This window comes from Aythya marila (assembly GCF_965140915.1).
Source record: "Aythya marila genome assembly, chromosome: 4".
Lineage (NCBI taxonomy): Eukaryota > Metazoa > Chordata > Aves > Anseriformes > Anatidae > Aythya > Aythya marila.
The window spans coordinates 29923200-29946427 of NC_139045.1; the positions used below are offsets into that span (position 1 = coordinate 29923200).

At 38.3% G+C, this 23228-nt stretch overlaps 1 protein-coding gene across 1 annotated transcript; it reads left to right on the forward strand.

Annotated features, from left to right (window-relative positions):
* The first annotated feature begins 2332 nt into the window (after positions 1-2332).
* Positions 2333-22651, forward strand: GASK1B (golgi associated kinase 1B). Its single transcript, XM_082759241.1, has 5 exons — positions 2333-2654; positions 3279-4562; positions 11522-11736; positions 16254-16480; positions 17199-22651. The coding sequence occupies exons 2-5, from the start codon at positions 3566-3568 to the stop codon at positions 17404-17406; spliced, it is 1647 nt and encodes a 548-aa protein (XP_082615367.1). The 5' UTR covers positions 2333-2654; positions 3279-3565; the 3' UTR covers positions 17407-22651.
* Positions 22652-23228: the final 577 nt, after the last annotated feature.

Genomic DNA, 23228 nt, shown 5'->3' on the forward strand with positions numbered 1-23228 from the left:
TATGGGATACACATTACTTATGTGTAAAACCATGTGAACAGGAGGTTTAGAGAACTTCAAGGTGAATTAGTAAATTTTTGTTATCTCCGTAAAAAATGGGTTACCCTTGTCTTCTCATTTTGAAAATGGAGCTGAGCATTAAAAAAAGTGGATGGTGCTGTTTGTGGTTTACCAACACCAGAGTCAGGATGTGGGAGCTTGTGACTTGTGGCCATTGGCTAAGTCCAACCAACCACCCTTTTAGTGCCCTGCTGCAGCTTTGGGTTAGTAACAAATCAAGAAAAAAGAATACTACCAACCTGAACAGCAAACACTTCCTTGTTGATCCTGAAACACAACAAAAAATTTGTTTTCCAAACAAGTCCATAACAATTCCAGTCTTGATTATTTTGTGAAATCTAGTAGGGCACTGGAACTGTACACGAGAGCTGAAAAAAATAATGTCTTAATATGTTATCTTTTAAAGATCCAGAACTTTAGAGGCAAATATCTATTAAATTAACAGGATATTAAATCCTATTTAGTTGAATTCCTGCAACAAGGCATTCCAAAGAATTTAACAGGAAGACATTAGAAAAAGACTTCTCTTTCCTGAACATGAAAAAATAAAGGAAATAATATTGCTATAATCACTCGAAGCCTAAAAAAAACTTTAGCAGTCAAGACTGTACATTGGTGGGTACACTGCATTTCAATTTCTAGGCTACAAAGGGAATCAGGAATGAAAACAAACAAACAAACAAAAAACACTCCAAATCCTTTTATACTTTCCTCTAGATAACCTTTATAGAATTGCTGTAGGAAGATTGTATAGGTTACAAAAGTTAAAGGAAATGCCATACCTAAGGAAAGCTGTTAGTAACTGGAATTGACTGTATTTCTAAACTGCTTGATTGCCACGGACAGGTCATGGTACAGTCTACATGCAAGAACTAGACATTCAAAATTAGCTGTTGCAGTGTGTTACATTACCAACTCAAGCAACTCTGTGGCATTAGCAATGCAAGTTAAAAAAAATATATAACATTTTGCGTTAATTGAAAGATGTGCAGTGGTTATAAGCATCATGCTGAATTGCCTGCTTTCAAAATCACCAGTAAATGGAAATAAAATCCAAAAGGTGTAATTTTAAGGTTTAACATTGTTTACATTGTTTTACAAACCTTTTACATATGTTTACATAATGTAAAAGGTTTATTTTACATTGTTTATGTTTAAAGGGGAGAGCCTGTCTTAAGCATTTCAAAAGATTGTGTGTATGTGTAAATATGCTCCATGCTCTGGTTTTATCTGCCAAATTTGCTGATATTTGCACTGATATTAAATGGAATATAGGAGGCTATTCTCACTGGAAGTGATTTATGGTCATGGTTGGTCAAAGGGGCTGCAAAGCTAGCTAACCTCTAGCTAGTGACCATCCATCTTTCAGCAGGACCCTCAAGCATCTAAGGCTGATCTAACAATGTCCGCATTGGGGAACTTCTTTAAAGTGTGAAAGATATTAAGCAACAGTAGCCATTTCTATATTGAGATTATTGATACACTTGTCTAGAGCTTTTAAAATTAACCTCTTTTGTTTGTGTGTGTGTGTGGGGAGGGGGATGAGGGGTGTGGGGGACACATCCCTCCAGTTGAATTTGAACTAAAAATTGAGAGAAGAGCTTAAGTGTCAGAGAGATTTCTTATGATCTCCATTCCTCTAAGAACTCAGACTTGGAAAAAACAGAATATGAAGACTTTTTTTTCTAGTAATAGCTAGATAGCTTGGTCTTAACTTGGTAGTACATATTTAGCCAAAAAGTAAAAAAAGTGAGGTCAGTGAAAAAAATCCACTCACAAACTTATAAATCCAAATTAGACCCATCTGAAACAGAAACCATTTTCTTAAACAATCTGTTCCCATTAGAGCATTAATAATGGAGCAGGGAATGTCTCTTTTAGTTTAAATTACAGTAAACAGAGATTTTATTATTTTGCACTTGGACTAGGCAAGGAGTCAGAAGTCATAGCTGCGCCATTGTCTCACTGCTTAACTTCTCACAAGCTGTTAACATCTTACTGCCTTGACTTTTCCATCTGCATGGTGACTGCTGTGCCTCATTTTGGAAAGCACAAATAGAAAACATGCTCCTGTTTAATAGCATGTTAACAATATTTAACAATAAAGCCACTGTCTATTTTTCATTTCTCCTCACAAGAACATGCAATTCTCAAATGATGTAAAATTCAGAAGGCCCTCTTTTTAGAAAGGGAAAACTGTGGAAAGCAGGAATTTCTTCAGTACCTCTGCCTGCTGTGCACTAGAGGGCCCTCAGGAGTTAGAAATGGATGGAATGCACTTTTGGAAGGCACATACTTCACAGGACTTTTCATTACAGAATTTAAAATAGAAGTTCTTTTTTTTTTTTTTTTTTTTTTTTTTTTTTTTTTTTTTTATAACGTGAGGTTCATGTAAGTTTATAGCAGTTCACATGCAAACAACCTCTCAGTACAGTTAGGCTCCAAAGAGTATTTAGCTTGTATGAAATACCTACATGTGGACCATATTTACAAATGAAATATGTGCTAGCATACTTGGAGAACGTCAGTTTTACTAAGTTATTTTTATTAACCTAAGGAGTTTACCAGAACAAAGGATGAGTCAAGCTGAATAGGTAAGAGATTTTAAGTTTTACATTTTTATAGCAGTAAGTATACAGTGTGCACTTAATCTATCTTTGTTTCTGTGAAAGGATATATAAGCCACTGTCATTTTATTTGAAAAGTTGTATCTGGATCCTATTTTATGGCTTCATGAGAGTGTAAAGAATTAACCATCTTTCTTCTTTAATGTGGGCTTATGAATTATGTGAACTATATTCCCATTAAACTCTGGACATGTGGCACTGCTACTTTATTTTTGTATTAGAGAATATGTGCATATCTAACTGCTATAGTTATTGGTGGTTAATATTGTATAATTTACAGCGTGTCCATAACATGAGTTTTAGTAAAGACTCTTGTCTCGTAAGAAAAAGATGATAATGATCTGTGTTTGAAAGCTTTTCTTTTAATGCTGGAATACATCTAGCTGAGACTGCAAAATGAGCCTGTACTTCATGATTTTGGTGTTTAATTTGTATTGTAATTAGAAAATGAAAGATGTATTCTGGCATGTTTCTGGATTTATGTATACTGTCTCACCTATAACTTGACTCTTAAAATAGAGAACCACACATACTATTTAATGAGTAATAAAATTAAATGCTACTGTCAGCTCAACTCTTTTCTTTTTGCAGTTTTCAAAGGAGAACTTCAGATATTTTAGGCTACAAGTCAGTAAACTTTGCTTACGTAGCTGGCTCCATTCATTCTCTGAAGCCAATCACTTGCCCCGTGGTGGCTGATAAGAATTTAACAGCTTGTAGAGGTGGAGTGTCTGGATCCTTAGCACTGAACACATTCCCAGGCATATCAGTAGCCTCTGTCCATCATCCATGCTGGAAGCTATTTGGAAAAGGAGAAATAGAAATCGGGGAAGGGAAATCATGCATCATCATCCTGGCTGGAATGTGCGGAAGACTTTATGCTGTTTTCATCATGTGGATTCGCTAGAGAAATGACCTTCTTTGATCAGCCAGGTAAAATCAAAAACTTGTTTATTTGCTGCCTCTACTCCCCACGGGTGCTGAGGCTGTGGACCTGCAGGCGACCAAGGACAAGGAGGAATCTGCTGGTGGGCACTGCTTGTGTGATCTACCTGGGGTTCCTTGTCAGTCAAGTGGGTCACGTTTTACCCCAGCACAAAGGAGGACACCAAAAACTCAGTTCCAGAAGTCTCCAAGATGCAGCTCAAACTCCTTTTCTGGGCATCCCACTGGATGGCACCCTGTCACCACCCAGCTTCCAGGAACCCCGGCTTGGTGGCAATGGGACCTCGGTGCCACCCAACGTAGTTTATATCACCCTGCGGTCCAAGCGCAGCAAGCCTGCCAACATCAGAGGCACGGTGAAGCCAAAGCGCAGGAAGAAACATGCAATCCCTTTGTCCTATGGGCAGCACTTTCCAAAAGCTGCTTTCACTGGCCAGGAAGAGACCTTTGTCCAGCAGCCGGGGAGGGCCACACATGCTGCAGGTGCAAAGGGAGCAGCAATAGCTCCGGAGGCAGGAAAGCACCACCTGGATGAACACAGGCAGAAAGAAATGGCAATCGGGGAGCGAGGTCACCAGAGACCTGGGGGGATTTCTGGAGGTCTAAAGGCACAACACCAGGCTGAGGAGAGCAATATCAGGATTTACAGCGAGAGCTCTCCCTCTTGGCTGAGCAAAGAAGATATCCTAAGCATGCGTATGCTGGCAGATTCTCCAATAGAGAGCATCCAAGAAGTGCCTTCTCAGAAAGCAGTCCTGGTAGTATTTGAGAGGGGTCCCAGCACCACAGAAGCTGCTTGTAATCGAGGGCACTGTGGCATCATCAAAAGACCTCTTGACATGAGTGAAGTGTTTGCCTTTCATTTGGATAGGATCTTGGGGCTAAACAGGAGCTTACCTTCTGTAAGCAGGAAGTCGGAGTTCTTCCAAGGTAACATATTCCTATGATTTTCAGCTTCCAAATGGGGTGCTGAGGTTTCCTTCCCCTTCCCACATTAACCACAGGACAGCAGCAGGCTTTAACTCCTGCTAGTCTGAGAACTAATCCAATCATTACAGTAAAGCTGATATCTGTCTGCAATTTCTTCCATGTAATTGTCTGGTCTAAAGGATGCTGTACCCTGAAATTTAGACTAAATGCAATAATTGAGTTGCTCTAACAATTCTCTGTCCATGAGATGCTATGGAATGCAAAAAAAGACAGGGAGTCCTCTGTAGATCGCATGGCATTGTACAGACTGACTAAAGAGGTGAAAGAAATTCCAGAAGATTACCTGGTGATTCGGTGAATATTTCAGGTTTTTTGCTTGTCTTGTTTTGTTTTCTCATCTCTTAGATTTGGCTTCAATAAGATATTATTGAAAGCGAGCACAAGAATTAATCTCTCGAACAGATGGTACAGGAAAGGTGTTTTATATTTTGTCAGATAACCTACTTGGAGAGGTAGGGGACTTCCTGAAGAAGCTTAATGCTACTACTAACTCTGGAAACTGTCAATTTTCAAAAAAAAAAAAAAATCTTCCCTCTCCCCTGATAATTCAAAAAATATTGCTACATCTCAGTGAATCCAGCTTGACATTTTGAGGCTCATTACACATACCTACATTATATATTATGCAGACAAAAATATATACAGGAAATAACGCAATATGCCTCTTACATGATTGGTTTAAACAGTTTTCAGTGCAAATTTTGGCTTTCTATTCTATGGTGAAATTAAAGATAGATTTCAGACGTAATGTATTTTAGAAGTTTACTTCTAACATAGCCATCTTGTTAAATGTCTTCAGCCTAACTGCTATTTTTGTACAGTTGCAAATCACAACCCTAAAGGACTACGTTGCATTTTAATGAATCATTGCTGAAGTGGCCAGCTATTTGTTTTTGCTGTTCATTTCTTGCTGCTGAAATTAGCTTATAGGAAATATTTTTATATCGATCCATCTGTCAAAAAAAAAAAAAAAAAAAAGGACAACAACGAACAAGTAATTCAGGAATGACTTTCTAAAATCTGACAGCAGGAAGAGGACCTAGAGATCTCTGATTTGTTCCTACTGTGTAAGTCTTCCCTTTGGCAGCCTGTGCAACTGTGTGAATGAATCTCTAGGAATAACAGTTTGGTGGCTTCTGAATATTATTCATACTTGCAGAGCATGGAAGATACATTATGCCTAGGTTATTTTTAGGCAGGAGATTTATTGCTCTAGAGCTGTCACAAGGAGTTAAGGTAGTTCGGTTGGAGGAATTGTGCCCAGCATGGCTGCAGAGCTGACAGACCGCAAGCCCCTGTGAGCACCCATTAGGCTAATTGTGCTTAGTGTTGCCCGGTGTCTGTCACCTTGCAGCATGTTTTGGATTGTCTGGGACAGAGAGAGTGATTCTGCTCATTTTAATTTTCTTTTCCACATAACTGGCTATGTTCCTATAGCAAGAAGAGTGTTGCTAGGTGATGAGAAGAGAAATAACATTATTTTGGTCCCACTTCATTTTTTCCAGCTAAAGGGTGATCAGAGGATTTGGAACAGTTACTGTACCTTGTCTCTCTCCATTTCTTTAGCCTCAAAATATGCTGGAGCTCAGATGCCTCGTAGCTACTTGCACCCATTACTATCTGCATGCTTGTATTTAGCATAATCTTGAAAACACCTCTGTGTTGAGGAAATGAACAAAAGCATATTCTTAAGAGCAATATGAACAATTGGTGAGCTTATTTCTGGTGAGCTTACTTGCATGTGCTTAGGATAAGATTAGGTGGGCCCACCAAAGGTTTTTGCAGGGCAGCTTCTGATAATCATGGTTATTCATATGGGAAAGAGAGCAGTGCAGGAGGAGAGATTGTGTGTGTCTACAAATATACACAGCTTCTGGGCTGACATCTCTCTCCCCACGACACCTCCCTTTAGCTTGCCTCAGTTGTGATGTGATGTAACAGGACATGTTTGATGTAGCATTAAAATCTTAAAAAATGAGCTTCTCAAAACTGTCATTCATTTGTCAGAGCAGTTTCAAAGAACCACTTAGTAAATCCCTGTAGAGAGTTTGTTTCCTTTATTCTCACAATTCCCTCACTGATGTGTTTTCTTTAAAAGCCTAGCAAAATACTGTATGCAATTTCTCTGGCTACTGCCCTTATTTTTCCTAGTTAATTGTAAACCTTCTTTGGTATTAACTGAATGTTTTAATGGTCTATATTATTTTTCCATCATGGATGGAAAAATCAGGCATGATAACTCTTTCCCTCATATTTTTGCAGTTAATTGATCTAATGTACATGTAAATAGCCTGGGGAGTACAGGTGAGCAAAACCCTTGCAAGTTCAGTCTTACAGGCAGAGAGAATGACTCCGGGTGCACACAAGCAGATATTCATTATTGCTATTGCTAACTACAAGGCATGAACATGCTGTGAGCTCCAAAACACCTATAAACCAAGAAGGATTAGCCTGTAAAGCAACAAAAAAAAAATATCATAAAGCTCCATCTGTTGTGGAGAAAGCAGAGGATGGCTCTTGCATTTATGAGTTTTGGTATGGTTACATTAATAACACAGGATGGAGAATCTTTTATTATTTGACGGTCCTAACCTAAGGAATAGAGGAGACATCAGTGACCTTGCTTGGCACAGCTTGGTGGCACAGACCAACCTCAGTCAACTTGCACAGAAGTAAAGTAAAATGACTGCACAGCTTGCCTCTGGCTCAGTAGCAGGGTAGGACAATGCTGGGGTTCACTAGGGCTGGAGTCACTGATGAAGTAACACAAGCTGGAGGGGTTTGCTCCTCTTCTGCCACTCAACACCAAAGGGAGAGGACTTGGGTTCCTTGGACCTTAGTGATGAGGCTGAAGTCTTTGCTCAGCTTTTGGTACACAACACAGCAACTGCTGCACAGTTTTGTTGCATCTCTTGCTTAAGGCCTGAGCTACCACATGCCAACTACCACCCCTTTTCCCCCCAGTTTTCTGATACGGTAAATGTGGCTAAGTATGTTTGATCCTGTGTGGAGAGGAGCAAGCTCAGGTGTACTCAGTCCAGTGGGGCTTCTTAGCTGAGGATTGAGCTGACTTTTTTTTTTTTTTGCCCAGGACTTTTTGTTCCTGAAAAGTGCAAGAAGCTCTTCCTTTGAGTAACAACCCTTCATGGTTAGTTTAGTGCAAACAGACACATGACACGTGATAGACAGCTCCACTGGGTGCACTTGTCGTTTTGCATTATTGGCTTCCATGTGATAAATGGAGCCATAGATTTTCCTGTTATACCCTGCACTATCAGCCTGCCTTGGCCATTCCACCATGAGTTGTGCAAAAGCAGGGAAGGGTAATATGATTCATTAATGTTAGGGCAAAATAGGGAGTAATAAAAATCTGCTTTCTACACTAAATTATCCCTTTCTGATACTATATGGGCAACTAAACTGTTCCTTTCAAGTGTGGCAGTGGTAAACTGTACTGCATCACTGCAAACAGTGATGAGCTTGAGAAAGGGCTTTAACCACCTCATGAAAGACCTGCTTTCTTTATTGAAGCTCTCTTGGGAATGTTTGAAAGTATTTATTTCAAAGTTTGAAAAAATGCTGTGGGTATAAGTTAGTACACAATATGGTATGATAACATTTGCAAGAGTATCTATGCAAATATGCTTAAAAGCATGTAGACCGTTTTTAAAGTGATATGGTGTCTGGATATTTAAGATGATTCTGATACAGAAGCCAAGCTGGGGTACATTACCTTGCTGTGAATGAAGCAGTTTGAGCACCCTGGGGCAGTCTAGCCTCAGCAACCTGAAGTTTCCCTTGTGTTAGCTTACTCAGCTCAGGATTCCCTGATACAGTGGATGCTAAGGGCCAAAGAAATTTTTAGAACTATTTTGGTGCTGAAAAATCCATTTGAATTACTAGGAAGCTGGTTCCAATACAAGTTTCAAAAGACTTTTCGTGCAATTTTGCAGATGTTTTCATCTTTAGGTAGCTGAGTAGTTAAATGGGTCTAAAACAGCAGATGAAAAGAAAATAAAGTCAATCTGCTTTGGCCAAGCTTCAGTGGCTTCCTGGCTTCCTCACAGTATTTCCTTCTCTCATGGTGGGTTTATCAGAAGTTATTTAAGACCCCAGGTCTTTCAGTAACAGGCAGCAGTGGCATCTGTGGGTGTCGGAGCTGCAGCAGCAGAACAGCAATGACCTTCTATGTTACCATACAAAACTGCTGAGGAAAGAGGCCCTCCTAGAACAATTGGATGTATTCTGATGTGTGCTGGACCCCTTCAGTCCTGGCTATGTCTGATTGGGAGCTCCTGGTCAGGCCTTGCTTTCCATTGCTCAGTTAACTTCAGCCCCATGCCTGGGAGGTCTGAAGCAAAACAACTCTCCCTACCTTGCTGGGGTCACACCAATTCATGCAGCTATTAATCAACCCCCTTATCTGCTTTAATTCAGCCTCTTCATGTTTTTCCTGCCAGTGTCAAAAAATTGAGTCACTGCTCTTTACTGAAGCTGCTGTTTCATATTCCTGTAATTCAATTTATATTACAGAGTTGAAAGATTTTATTTTGGCTCATCTTTTCTGCTCCCATTTCCTCTGAAATGCAAACATTTCCTGCATTTAGCCTTGGTCTTTTAAATTTGTTTTTGTGTCTTAATGGAAACTGGCAAGATATTATTCATATTTTTCAAGTATTTATATTACTATTGTTTATCATGTCCCTTTTAGATAGACAGGGGATGTTTGTTTTGTTAGAAGACAGTTCACGTGTTTGGCTTCTGGAAAAATTTTTTGAGTAGTTACATAAGCTGCTGTCAGAGATACAAAAATAAAAGATCAGATTCGGTCCCGAAGGACGCTGTCCTTTGCTTTTTGGTGGCAGTTCCTACTGCTCGTGTATGCTTTCTCCAACTGGTTTGGAAGAGTAGCTTAGCTAATAGTTGACCTGACTTGGCTAGTCATCTACAATGTCAGTGATGGAGCTAAAGCGAGAGAGATTGGGAAATGGCCAGGGTTTCTGACTTTAAATTCCTCAATGCTTATTCAGGCATCTCAGTAGAGAAGCCTGATTTTTCAGCAGTGCTCAACACTCATATTACCCCTTCCCCCATCAGAGAAAAGATGCTGGTGCACAATGATAATAAAGGAAGTACTAATAGTAAGAGACTGATCTTCCTAAGGAAAGGACACCTTCTGGGTTCCTAAGGAAACATCAGGCAACAAGGAGGGGAGTTAAAGAGCTGGAGAGCTGCGTCTTGGTTTAGTTCGAGGACTACCTTGTATGCACATGTTGAGTCAGGGAGAAGATCATCAAGTACATTCTGGTGTTTGAGAAGATTTTGCTTTTCTCTACTTTTCCTAATGAAACTGAACACATTTGAGCTTGACTGCATGTGGAGTCTTATCATGCTTTATGGCAACAGGTAGATCTTCACATGATTCACTGCTAATTATGGGCAAAGAATTTCCTACCTGTTTCAGATCAGTCAGCATCCTTTGAAGAAAGTGCTTTTTGATTCAGCTCAGTGGAGCTCCATCAGCAATTCATGCTGCTTACAGATGAAACATTTGCATTGGCTTTTTTTTTTTTTTTTTTTTTTTTTTTACCTTCCTGTTTGTCACAGATGCCAATTTTCTCTGTACGGACATCTGTCCAGGTTGTCTCTGGAGAAGAAGTTGCCATGACGTTCATTGCTTTCATGTGAGACTGAGAGCTTCTTTTCAGATGCGTCTTTGGGTCCAAGTGCACACAGAAGACAGTTATACACAGCCTGTAGAGAGACAAACTATCCCATGAATTGTAGAAGTGTGGTGTTTAGGTTTATTGACATTCAAGACAAATACAGATAAATTCTGAAATTTTGCACATGTTCCAACACCTGTTATTTATTAGCTAACAGCTTTGCAGTTAAATGGTTCCTCCTTTCCATACCAAGACATTGTATCCTGGCCTTCTGTCTACACCCAAAAATATAAATATTTTCTTTGTTTTAAAGTGTATACAAACCACAGTCAGTCCTGGATCCTTCACTACTTAAGGCAGCAACAGAAGCATTGAATCAGCAGTGAAACAGAAAGTTCCACTTTCTTAAAGAGGATACATATGCCTGTTATTTGATATTTAGTGAAATGTATTTTAGCTTATTTTAAATTCTTTGCAGAGGCTACTTCCCACTAAATACTGCAAACACTTGAATTCACCAAAGCTAAGACACTTACTTGCCTTACCAGTTTCAGGGAAAAGTGGAATATTCTTTACACAGAAAAAGAATTAAAGAAAGTGGCCATAATCATTGTTGTACTATCTCATGTTATAGTTGTATAATAAAAAATACTTGTCAAGGTGTTTATTCATGCTAAGTTGATATTCTACAGTATTCTCATACATCATTTCAGGGCTGTGAAATCATATATTATAGGCATACAATACCAAAAGAAAACAGTATAAATCCACATTGAGTATAGGATTTGTAATCTTTTTATGCCCATTACACAGGAAAACACCCTTTGAGAGAAGTTTTCAGTTCTTGTGAATCATCATCAATTCTCTGCAGTGAGGGAAACCTGCAGCATTGGTTCACAACAGCATCGTAGGCTCTAAATCTACCTATGAACTTTGTAATAGTTTGGTTTAATATATGACTTTTTATGTTAATCTCCTGCTTCAAAGAGAAAAAGTCTCCTGTACACTGAAGGCACTTACAATGTCTGTTCTTTGTCAATTCCTGCGGTGGCTGGTTTTAGATGTGGAGTAAGACCACATTAACCAAAGGATGTCAAATTATTTGTCTGTGGCAATTTTTTCTGCCACATCTGTAAAATGCTATAATTATTGATGCTTAGACAATGTCTAAAGAAAGATCAAGCAAGTCTGTCAGTACTCCAGTCTGGCAATTTTTTGTTTTTCCTTTTTCAGCCGGTCAAGCCTGTCCTGTTATTCTCTGGGATTCCTCACTGAGTCCAACAGATAACAATACCCATTCTTCAGTGAGATTAACCTGGGGGAGATATCAGCAACTATTGAAGCAGAAATGCTGGCAGAATGGTAAAGTTCCCAAAGCTGAGTGGGGATGTACTGAAATCCACCATCATGAATGGTCCAAGATGGCACTCTTTGATTTTCTTCTGCAGGTAAAACATTTATAGAACACAAATATCTGCCTCAAAAGTCACATGAGCACATAGACTCTCAGAAAAATAATTTTAGTTGGTTCGCTTGTTTTAAGACTGGGGAAGAGATGAATTTGCACAATTTGAAGTTGTTTCTGTTTATGATTAAGGCATTCAAAGTTCAACTTGTAATCATGGAAAGATCAGGAACTTGACTGAATCATTTTTCACATGAGAAAGCAAAGGCTTTTGTCTTGAAACATCTTATTTTTATTTCAACTTTGAGGCAGGCATACTGTTTCTCCTTGACTCCTTTCTCTGAACATGGTCCTTGACTGCTCACAACTGCAAAGCACTGCTCTCATGATGAGAAGGGGTTCAGCTGCTTGGTTTTAGTCAACTGAAATATGGATCAAGATAATAGTTGTAGAGGTAAATTTTCTGCCTTTTAAAAAATTTACCAGTGCCTTAGTGTTTAGACTTAATGAGGAAGGAGTAGAGTAGTATCTGATGAACAACAAAGCTGCTGTTCTTCAATTAGATTTTGCACATAAGTATTAGCTCTCTAAATAATACCATGCTAGGGCTTTGCCTTGTGGTATTATGACACCACATGACCACAGTTACAATAATTATACAATAGAATATTAACGCTGGACTACATGTACCTGCATATGGATGGCAGCTGATTTTATACCTTCCTGAGATACAGCACTGTTTCCAATCACCCCTGCCTGCCAGACAGGTCAGAGTGGCTAAGCCTCCTGCACCACTTACAGGTTTATATAATGCTATCTGTATTTAAAACTACAGTAAGCACTAGTTTTGTGCACTGCATTTCAGTTGCATATAGTTCAGCTTTTTAGAGTTGCATTTCTTGAAATACAGAAATCATGCCTTGCTTTATGCATAGTCTATCTCTGCCTTTCTCAGCTCTGTTATAGGATGAATGATGCTTCAAATGTTTTTCTGAAAATTGCATTTCTGCAGACTTGTTAAACATAGAGCATGAAATTCTTCTCTAAAAATATACTGTCAACTTGTCTAATGACTCCATCTTTAGTTCCACTATGAGCAAATAACCCTCTGAAACTGGTATAAGGTCATACATGGAGTTTTTGGTACTAAACATAGTAATACCCATATATAAATGGTACATAATGCATCAGTTTTATTATTTTCATGCCATTGTTTTGTTTCTGAACAGGTTGAGAATTCAAAAGTTCTGTTTTATTTATTTATTTATTTTAATGTCCTCTAAGACACATTTCTAAACTTCATAATAGAATTCTTATTATCCAGAAGGAGAGGTCAGCAGAAATAAGGTACAACAGGATAGAATTGTACACAAAATAAATTGCCCTCATTTGTATCTGGTATCAGTTTATACTTCCATTTGCCTACCAAAGAAGATGGTACATACCAGAGAGTGAAAGAAGGTCTTACAGTTTTAAGGTTAAGATTTTACCTGTGCTGTCAGACTTTAGTCTATCAGCACATTAGAGGATTCTAACATGGAAAATGCTAAGAAGGGTTTCCAAGTTTAAAATGCCAAGCTATGGCGTGTAGCCCTAATAGGGGCCAGGATTCTAGTTGTTTTGTTTAATAGACTAAATAAGCAGCTTTGTTTAATAGACTAATTATCTTGCAAATGCTGCTTGTGGGTACAAATGTTTATACTGTTATCATACATACTAATGTTGGACCTGATGATCTCTTGAGGCCCCTTCTAACCTGGGCTGCTTTATACCACCAGGTAGATGGTTTGTAGTGGAAAACTTCAAGCTTTTCAATGATTGCACTCTTCAGTTGTGGTAAAGGATATGTGGCTTTATGCACCAAGAGGTTTTCCTGTCTCTAGTTATTTCCATACTGATCTGCATACCTCTAGACTGGAAAAGGCCAAAACCTCCTAACACCTTTCTTACATATGGTTTTGTGCAGACATACATACAAAAAAAAAAAAAATCAAGTTTGCTTAGTTAGATGTTTGCTCCAGGAGGTCTCAATCGCAATATCCTGTTAAAAAGCTGCCTGCATCAGCAAGGTAACAAGAGCCTCCAAGAAACCTACCTGGATTTGCAGTTCCCCCAGAAAAATCACATGAATACACTACTGCAGGTAAATTTTCTGTGAATTTAAGATTGAATCAGAATCAATGATGCAGAAAAAGCTAAAGAGAGTTTAAAGAACCATTAAAATACACGTGTTACAATGTGCTTACCGTGACTGTGGTGCAAAGATAACCTAACAGCTTAGACTTTGAGGAGCATAAACATCAAGATAACAAGAAAGCATTCAAGATATTCAGAGGACATTGATTATAATAGTCTGAAATTAATCATAGCAGAAACTGGGCTTAATATCAATAAAAATAACAGTGCAAAGTCTAGTCTGGTAAACTACAGAACATTTAAAAAGAAATGCTTCATGATTTTTTCAGAAAGAGTGCTGGTGAGAAGCATTCCTTGTTAAAAATGTTTCCATCAGAATGGCTTTGGTGCCCTTAAAGAGATTCCTATCTTCTGAATTCAAATAACAAATAATATAAAACATAGAAGCAAGCTGAAAAATGCTTGTATTTGACCTTTAAGTGTCTTCTTCAAGAACTCAGGTAAAATAAGGACATTAAAATTAAAAATTATTATTTTTTAATTATGGAGTTTTGAAGCACTCATGTACATACATAAATATATGACAGAAATCAGTGTTAAACTGTTAAAGTTGCAACATCAGCTCCAAAGTATCCCAGTGTTCTGCCTTAACAGAACGCATTATGAAGAGGCTGTCTGCAAGAACATGATCTCCTCATCTATTTAATGCATGTGTGGTAATGAGGTGTGGTAAAGACGAATTATGGCTATGCATCAAAGGAGTCTGTAAATCTCTACTTCACTTTTTGGCAAAACTTCGAATAAATTGAATGAGAAATGAGCTACAACACTGCAAACAACAGGGGCTCTTGTGCTTGAAGATGCTGAATGCTGCTCAGCAAGGATGAGAGAGAAATCCATTCCTTTCCTCAGGATTTTCTCAGCTGAAAATAAACACTGCCAGCAAGACCAGTGGCAATAGTGCTACATAAGAGAACACAAACAACTCTCGGACTTTCATCTGATGAAAAAACAATTAGGAGGCCTTTCTAACTTTAAACACAGCTCTAAATCATGAGAAGTCACAACACTTCATTTCAGTGGGGTGTCAAAAAATAAGACTAACTTTAGAAGGTTTCATGTTTACATGAGTGTTATTATTTTTATGCTTAGAGCAGTTTTAAGAGTTAGTAGCACACAGGAAACAAGGAGAGGAAAAAAAAAAAAAGACGTTAATTAGCTACACATTAAACCTTATCTGCCTTCTGCTATGTAAATAGCTGTGAGCAAGAGCAGGGCTGCTCCCCAGGGGAAGCCAGGACAGGTCATCGACACAGCATGGCTGGTCCCATGGCACAAGGGGCAGCCCAGAAGGAATGACAGTGGGTCCCTCTGGTAGCTCAGTGAGCATCAGGCAGAGACAAGGTGGCAATCCAGCTCCAAGGCCACCAAGCAGCAATCCAGGAGCACCAGGTAACAGGATGAGGAGCAGGTACTCCCACAGCGAGGTCCAGAGGAGAACTGAGGGCCTGAGCCTGAACTTGTAAAGGGCTCCTGGGCTAATGGGCAGAGAGAGGGTGGATGTGGGTATGGAGGTCCCATTTGAGGCTGATTAGGCTAATTAAGGCCTATCTGTGCACTCAGGGCCCTGGCAATGCTGGGCATTTATTCTCATCTACACACCAGAGGGTAGAAGTACCTGTAAAGAGTGATTTATCCTTCCTGTGCAAGACAGTTATCCTAAAATGGCATCCTTTGCACTGGGGGTGCCTAGTACTTGTCATTGTTTACGTAAGAAACAGAAATGACTAGGTCAGGAGAGATGCTTAGCATTTACACCGCTAAAGTTAGACCAGATGTATTCCTCCCAGCTAAGTGCTGCATGATGAATAAGTGAGCATTCGCGTGTGAAACAATAGTCTGGGCCATGATGTCATTGAAATATGCACTACAGGGCAGCTCACAGAGGCTTCTCTGTGCTTAGAAATGCACTCCTCCTTCCTGCATTTGGTAGCTTCTGGTGACTAACTTAATGTGCTCCTTGCTCATCTTTTCAATTTTTTTTTTTTTTTTTTTTAAATGTATAAGTCTGATAGAGTCTACAAAATAGAGGCCCTTCGTGTATGTCAGGCTGTGCTATTTCTATTGAATTGTATTCCCCATCTTCTTACAAAGTTCTATTGTTCCATTGTTTTCAAGGAATGTCTACTGACATAACAAATCATGGCCATCAAATGGATACAATATGTAGCCTGGCAAATTGCTTCAAACAGTATATGAAATTTGGAGACAAGGTCTTTAATGCCATTTCACTGCTCTTTAACTATGCTTGTTCTGAGCTTGCTTTCCTGCCAGCTGGGTTAGTGAGCAAAGTCTGACAGTGGCACTGTGCCTCAAATCCTTTGAAGTTGTTTTCAGTCGGCACTCTGCTGTGTTTGGTTTTAGATCTATAACCGGCTAGACAGAAACTGCTGCGGATTCAAACCTCTGAAGGAAGATTCCTGCGTGCAGCAAGGTCTGACACTGAAATGCAGCAATCAGGATGCTGTCGACCTGACACACATAGTGCAGAGAAGGCATGACCGAAGGCACTTGGCCTTTATAGACAATAATGGTTTCTTTGACAGAAGTGAGGACAATCTTGACTTCAAAATACTGCAAGGAATCAATGAGTAAGTTTTAAGTTATTAATTTTGTAAAAATATGGATAATTTCTTCCTGGGTTTGCAGCTGGAAGGAAAATCTCTCCTCAGCATTTAGTAGGAATAAAGCACTGCTCACAGAGGGTGCCTGGGTACTCCTGGGAGTAGGAGAGATTTGTCCCGCTCCCTAAGCTGCGTGAGAGACACTATTACGGTGTCAGTGTTACATTAACTCCAGGTTTCTTCTGCCAGGTCCATGGGGAGATCTAATTTGTCAGTGAAGCTTAGTTATGTTTACCCTAAACACACTTTCAGTTTATTACCTGTAGCATCTGCAAGTTGCCAGGGCCTTACAGAACAGATTCATGCCTTACCTATAAAGGCATGACTGATGTAACACAGGAAAGTCTCAACTCCACTAATGTAAACTTGTTTCTGTGGAAACCTCTTCTGTAAGCAATTTGCACTGCTCTGAGTTACCATACTATAATCAAAAAGCAAGGGACACTAAGTTACTGTAATAAATATCATCAGCCCATGAAGCATTTTGTGAATTACAGGATGTCTAAAAATGTATGAGTAACTCTACTTGTGTAAGAGATACAATTAACATGCATATGATTAGTCATGCATGGACTTCCTCTCCTGAGTCGCAGGCTATATTCATAAATTCAATTGCTAAACCACAACATGATTATTGCAATTCAGAGTGATGGCAAAACTGATGATTTTCTTTGTGCTTTTCCAGATTCCCTGAATCTGCAGTTTCAGTGCTGAGGAGCCAGCGTTTACGGGAGAAGTTGCTTCAGTCTTTGTTCCTTGACAAAGTATACTGGGAGAGCCAAGGAGGCAGGAAAGGAATTGAAAAGCTTATTGATGTAATAGAAAGGAGGTCCAAAATTCTTCTTACTTATATAAATGCACATGGAGCCAAAGTATTGCCCATGAATGAATGAGCTTCTGAGGGACAGTCTTTAAAAAATTTTGTGTGAGGCAAAAACTGACAGTAAAATTGATTTACTTCATAGGCTTATTTAATTTTTATTTTTCCAAACTTTCAAGTTTATTTTTAAATAAGAAGTCTTGGATGGTTTAAAAGCATCATTTAAATGTCAGCTGCAGCTCAACACAGTGCGGTTCTATGTCACCAGTGAAATGAAATGAAAAAAAGTCAAATAGTACAATAAATGATATAGTAATGTGCATGCACCATGAACACTCCTTCTGTTAATATGCTTCAGAATTAGCAACAGTATTTTCAGTACATTAGTCTGGATTACTCTTACTCTCATCATTCAAGTCAGTAAAAGTTTTATTGCAAATTTAAATGGGAACAGAGATTTTAGGCACTTAACACATCACTGAAAACTGCCATCATATCTACATAGTGAAACATACTTAGTACAGGAATTTATCTTTTTGATTAAGAACACTAAAATTCCAACATTTCCAAATGTATTTTATTTTGATCTTTTGAAATCTAAGGCCTAGATTCAACTCTTTTAAATGCAGGTATATTTCTATTGGATGTGAATAAAATTTAGACTCACAACGAGGAGAGCATGGCTTTAACAATAATTAATTTGACAAATGCAGTTTTTCCCTGTACAGTATGGAGTACACTTCGTCATGAGTCATTTGTTACAACGTACTATTTTCAGTATGAATTGGTTTGAAGTGTGGATGGATTGTCTGAAATTTCTATTGATTAACTGGGCGTTACTCACAGAATCATCCTTTAGTATTACCATTTCTTTTTTAGCTATTTAGCTTTAGCTTTTTGAAAATATTTTGCTAAAGTAAGTATACACATTTTGTTTTTGCAATGTTATTTACATGATTTTTTAGAATACTAATGAAAGGCGGATGCAATAATGACGTGAGCATTGTTAAAATCAGAACAGAAAATGTTGTTTGTGCTGCTTGCTCAGCTCTTGCCAGCAATTCAGGCTCAGGTTTTCTGTTAAGATTGACCGGTGTGGGGTGATGATTCCAGCTGATGACTTGCCCCAAGTTTTCATACAGGTAAGGTTGTTAGAGAGGCTTGGACAAGCACTTTAGATTCTTAGCCTCAATCTGTTCCAGCAAATACTCTGTTCCAAAAGTAAAATATCAACTGATATAGTCTGTCCTCACATATACTTTCTACCTGTTTAAAAAGGTTCTTACTGTCTTTCTAAAGGAATATCTACTATCTTTTTGCCATGAGATGGTGGCAGAAGTTGAATGGTTTCATAGCTGCTCTTGTCTTCATGTATAGTAAAAAAAACATAGAGTGTATAACATTTAAAAAAATGAAAGTGCTTGTGTAATATTATTGTTTGTCATTATGAGAAACTAAAATGTTTAATATTCATGTTAATGTGGGTGAATTTAATGTCTTAAATAACTACAATTCCACTGCAGCTAAAACAGATTTTCATTCTTAGTATCAAAAGAGCTACTAACAAGACTGGCATTACTAGAAGAAATAGATCTCATTAAGAGCTTGGTCATCTAAATAATCTTTTATTTTCTGTCAGTAAAGGGCAGATACATTTGTAAAAACTTCCTAGAACTTACCAATTACCTTGAGAGGCCATGTTTTAGAGTGCCTTGGACTTTTTGATTGCACCAAAGTAGAATTGTACAGGGCTTTCATATTATCCCTTTCTTAAAATGTTGTAACAAATTAGCCAGGTAATTTCTATCACAGAAATAAAGATGTTACTGTAGCTTGCATTTTGACCTGAGCCTAGACAAAAAAAATAATCTCTCAATCCATTTCACATGGAATTCCTGTTGCATTTATCATGAATTTCAGTCTTTGGTGACCGTTACAATCAATTTGTCCTATTTTCTAGCCTATCTCACAGTTTTCTTCCTGCTATATACATGTTCAATTGGATTATCACACTCTGCTGGGAGTGAAAATCATGACTTTCACCTGCACTGAACTTAGAAGAGGAACAAGGGAAGATATAGCAGTGTACCTGATCATGAAAAATGTCCCATGAGTACTTTGTCTTCTAGCTTCTCTTCTTCTGCCTCTAAGACTACACATTCAGAGCACTTCTTCCATGAAGACAGGTGGAGAGAACTGGTGTTGTTCAACCTCGAGAAGAGAAGGCTTCAGGGAAAGCTTATAGCGGCCTTCCAGTAGATAACAGGGGCCTACAGGAAAGCTGGGGAGAGACTTTTGGTCAGGGAGTGTAGTGATAGGGCAAGGGGTTTTAACAAGTAGTTTTGACAGGTAGTGATAGGACATGGGCTTTAAACTAGATGGACTAAACTGAATAGACCTAGATTAAATATTAAGAAGAAATTATTTACTGTGAGGGTGGTCAAGCACAGGCACAGGCTGCCCAGAGAAGCTGTGGATGCTCCATTCCTGGAGATGTTCAAGGCCAGGCTAGATGGGGCTTTGAACAACCTGGTCTGGTGGGAGGTGTCTCTGCCCATGTCAGGGGGGTTGGAATTATATGATCCTCAAGGTCCCTTCCAACCCAGACCATTCTATGATTCTGTGATCCTGATGCAAAGTCATTGACTCATAATAACCTTTTTTCTTTTTTTCTTTTTCCAGAGTTGAACATTACCCAAGAATAGAAAGATGTCAAATGTTTTTTATCTTTTCAGGTTATATATTCTTCTCTGTTTCTTCTAGACATGGACTAGTGTTCCTTGAGTATGATATGGACTTTTTTTATTTGACTGGCAATAAATGCCAGTTCTTAAAACAATAGTGTAATTGCCATGGAGTGAGTAATTGCCTTGAACCTACGCTTAGAGCAAAGTTCTTTGGTAGTCTTGAGCTTAAGAGGCCCAAGTAACAATGGTGCTGTCCTTAACAGTATGACCAAGTTATGAAAAAACATAGTTGTAAAGATAGTTGTAAAGACGAGATCTTGTGGAGATGAATGCTGCAGATGAATTGCCTTTGGAAAGGAATGGTGTTTTTTACTAGTTTTTTTTTTTTTTTTTTTTTTTTTTTTGTGGCAGAGGCATAGAGACCAACTTGTAATTAGAGCTAATCTGCAGGGCAGAATGATGTCTAGATTTTGTGGAAAGTACAAGGGGATGGACAGTTGTCTCATCCTCTATCCTATATGGACCAGAGAGGAATATAATGTCTTTTCAGAACTTCTGCAGGCACCCATGAGCCCAGGATGAATGGCCAGGGCAAGCTGAACTGTGTCAGTGCTGCACACATTGCCCTTTCCAAGGGCCAGGGAGTACTTCTTTCCCTGAAACTCTGACTTTGGGTCTAGGACAAGGCATTCTGTGCATGCTGCATCCTGCTCTTACCTTATGATCATGCCTTAGCATTACAGTATGCATAGCTGGAAGCCTTGCTGTGTCTGCTGTATAAAAAAGTTGTATTTCCTACTCCTACAAACACTCTTGTTGTCTTCAGGAAGTCAGGAGAGGCTTGCTGCGACTGGCATTGGGACTGGACTATAAAATGTTTTGAATTCAATAATGTTGATAACAAACTTCAGAAAGTGCCTTTTATTTATGATGTTTATCCTGTTGCGACATAGCTTGGTACTTGAATCCAGTACTGCTAATAATAAAAGTATGATTGCTATAGTGCTTATAAGTACATTCTAGCCAAGTTCTAATTTTATTTTATTTTATTTTATTTTATTTTGTTTTATTTTATTTTATTTTATTTTATTTTATTTTATTTTGTTTTGTTTTGTTTTGTTTTGTTTTATTTTGTTTTATTTTATTTATTTTTTACTCAAGTGGAGAATTCTCTGCTTTTTGAGTGCATTTACATAAATGCTCCAGTAAAAAGTACAGTAGAAGAACTTTATTCACTACTTTATTCACTGCTACTGTATTCAAGATACCTGTTCACCCCTCGGTAACGGGAGTAAAGTGTATTGAAAAATTAGTCCATTTCCTTCTAAAACAGCATGACGTTGGACTGACATTCCAGCACAGAAACCTAAATAATCATAGAATCATAGAATATCCCAAGTTGAAAGGGACCCATAAGGATAAGTCCAACTCATGGCACCACACAGGTCTACCCAAAAACTCAGACCATGTGACTAAGTACACAGTCCAAATGCTTCTTAAACTCCAACAGGCTTGGTGAAGTGACTCTGTCTGTTTTCCTGTCTGTTAACACACCTCTGTCAGAGGTGTGTTAACAGACAGGAAAAAAAATGAAGAGGCCTTGCTCTATCTATGGTGGTGATCAACAGAAAGCCAAGAAACTGGGCTTTAGTCATCTTTGCTGGGCTGCCTTCCATTTATGGGCATATGGGATCAGACAGATTCATGTTGCACATTACTCGGAAGGGTGTAACCAACAGCAACAGTCTAAAATCTGTGGGTGGGAAAAGAAGATTATGTCATTCTTGAATCTGCCTGAAAGCCAGAACCACATAAAATGTAATTACTAAGAAAGTCAAGAGGGTTTGCTGATTTCATAACATTGGAAGACAGAGCTTAAAATAAGTAGCACAGGCACAGATGCCTTGAAATTCCTCAGGAGCTTGCCAGCAAGTTAATAATCCTAAACGTTTCAGAAGCTGAGGACATGAAAACTTTTGTGGAGCACTGTGAGAGCAACTTCCCTCTTTTCTCTCTCTCTATATTTATATATTCTATATATATATATATTCTATATTCTATAATGCACTGTATTAAAGAAAAGTAAATTCCATGGTTTTAAAAATGGAAATACATATTTAGGGTACATTAAAGGACAAGCTTCCAGTAGCAATTCTGGGAACGCTTTCCTGCATGTGTGTGTATGCAAATATGAGCATACATATATGTGTATATAATATACTTTTGCTTTTTTTTTTTTTTCCCTACAAAGTGCACTCAGTTTGGGTCATACAGAGTGAATTGTTTATGTAATTTGCTGTTTACATGTAGAATTTTATTGTTTGTGAACATAAATTCAATTTTGGGTATATGCAAGTTGAAGTTTAAACAAAACTTTGTTATGGATGCAACGTTTGTTCTCAAAGCATTAACTCTTCCCTTGCTAATGCGTCTATATAATATAAAAAGTTTTCTACTTACAATTGTACCAAAAAAGAGCAATGTTTGTATCTGCATTAAACTGCCAGACAACAGAGTGATAGCAAATCTGAGGGGTTTTAATGGCTTTTACATTACATACTGAATTTCCATTTGAAACTCGTGCATTTTAAAAATCAACTTGTTTGTCCTTTTATAGTAACAGTAAAGGCGTTATCACAAGCAATGGATTGTTTGACTCTCTGCTGCTTTTGTCATATGATGGTCAGGAATATACAAAATAAAATAGTGTCTTCATCAAGTTTCAGATCAGTTCTCTAAGCTGAAATAACAAAATTGCAATACATATTAAAGTCCTATGTGGATTATTAGATACTTTTAAAAAAGAACTATGGCCTTGAAACTGCGTCTTCAGAGAAACAATCCAAATTATATTATGAAGCTCTTCCCGTGGAAATATTTAGTGTTTACTCTTGAGACTTGTAACTCTAAGCTGTTTCTCTTTGGCTGTGGAGCTTCTGATCTCTGCATCAGCAGTATTACTGTATTCTTTAGCCATGGTGGCAATGTCAACTTACACAGATGTTGAGCAGAAAAGGCCATGACCATTTATGATGCCAGAAGAGAAGTATACATCAATGACTAGTAAACTTTATAACAGACATCGAGCAAGTACAGAAGCAGCAGAAGGGCACTGAAATCTATGTGGCATGGAGACTCACACAGAGTTAAAGTAGCCTCAGAACTTCTAGTCTCTGAAGTTTACATTTTTTTCATGATCCAAGAGAGA

Excerpts from the sequence above, each read along its gene's own strand:
- GASK1B (XM_082759241.1), top strand. The coding sequence starts at position 3,566 with ATGCTGTTTTCATCATGTGGATTCGCTAGAGAAATGACCTTCTTTGAT. Across the intron at positions 4,563-11,521 it reads GAAGTCGGAGTTCTTCCAAG|CCGGTCAAGCCTGTCCTGTT; the intron begins GTAACATATTCC and ends TTCCTTTTTCAG. Across the intron at positions 11,737-16,253 it reads TCTTTGATTTTCTTCTGCAG|ATCTATAACCGGCTAGACAG; the intron begins GTAAAACATTTA and ends GTTTGGTTTTAG.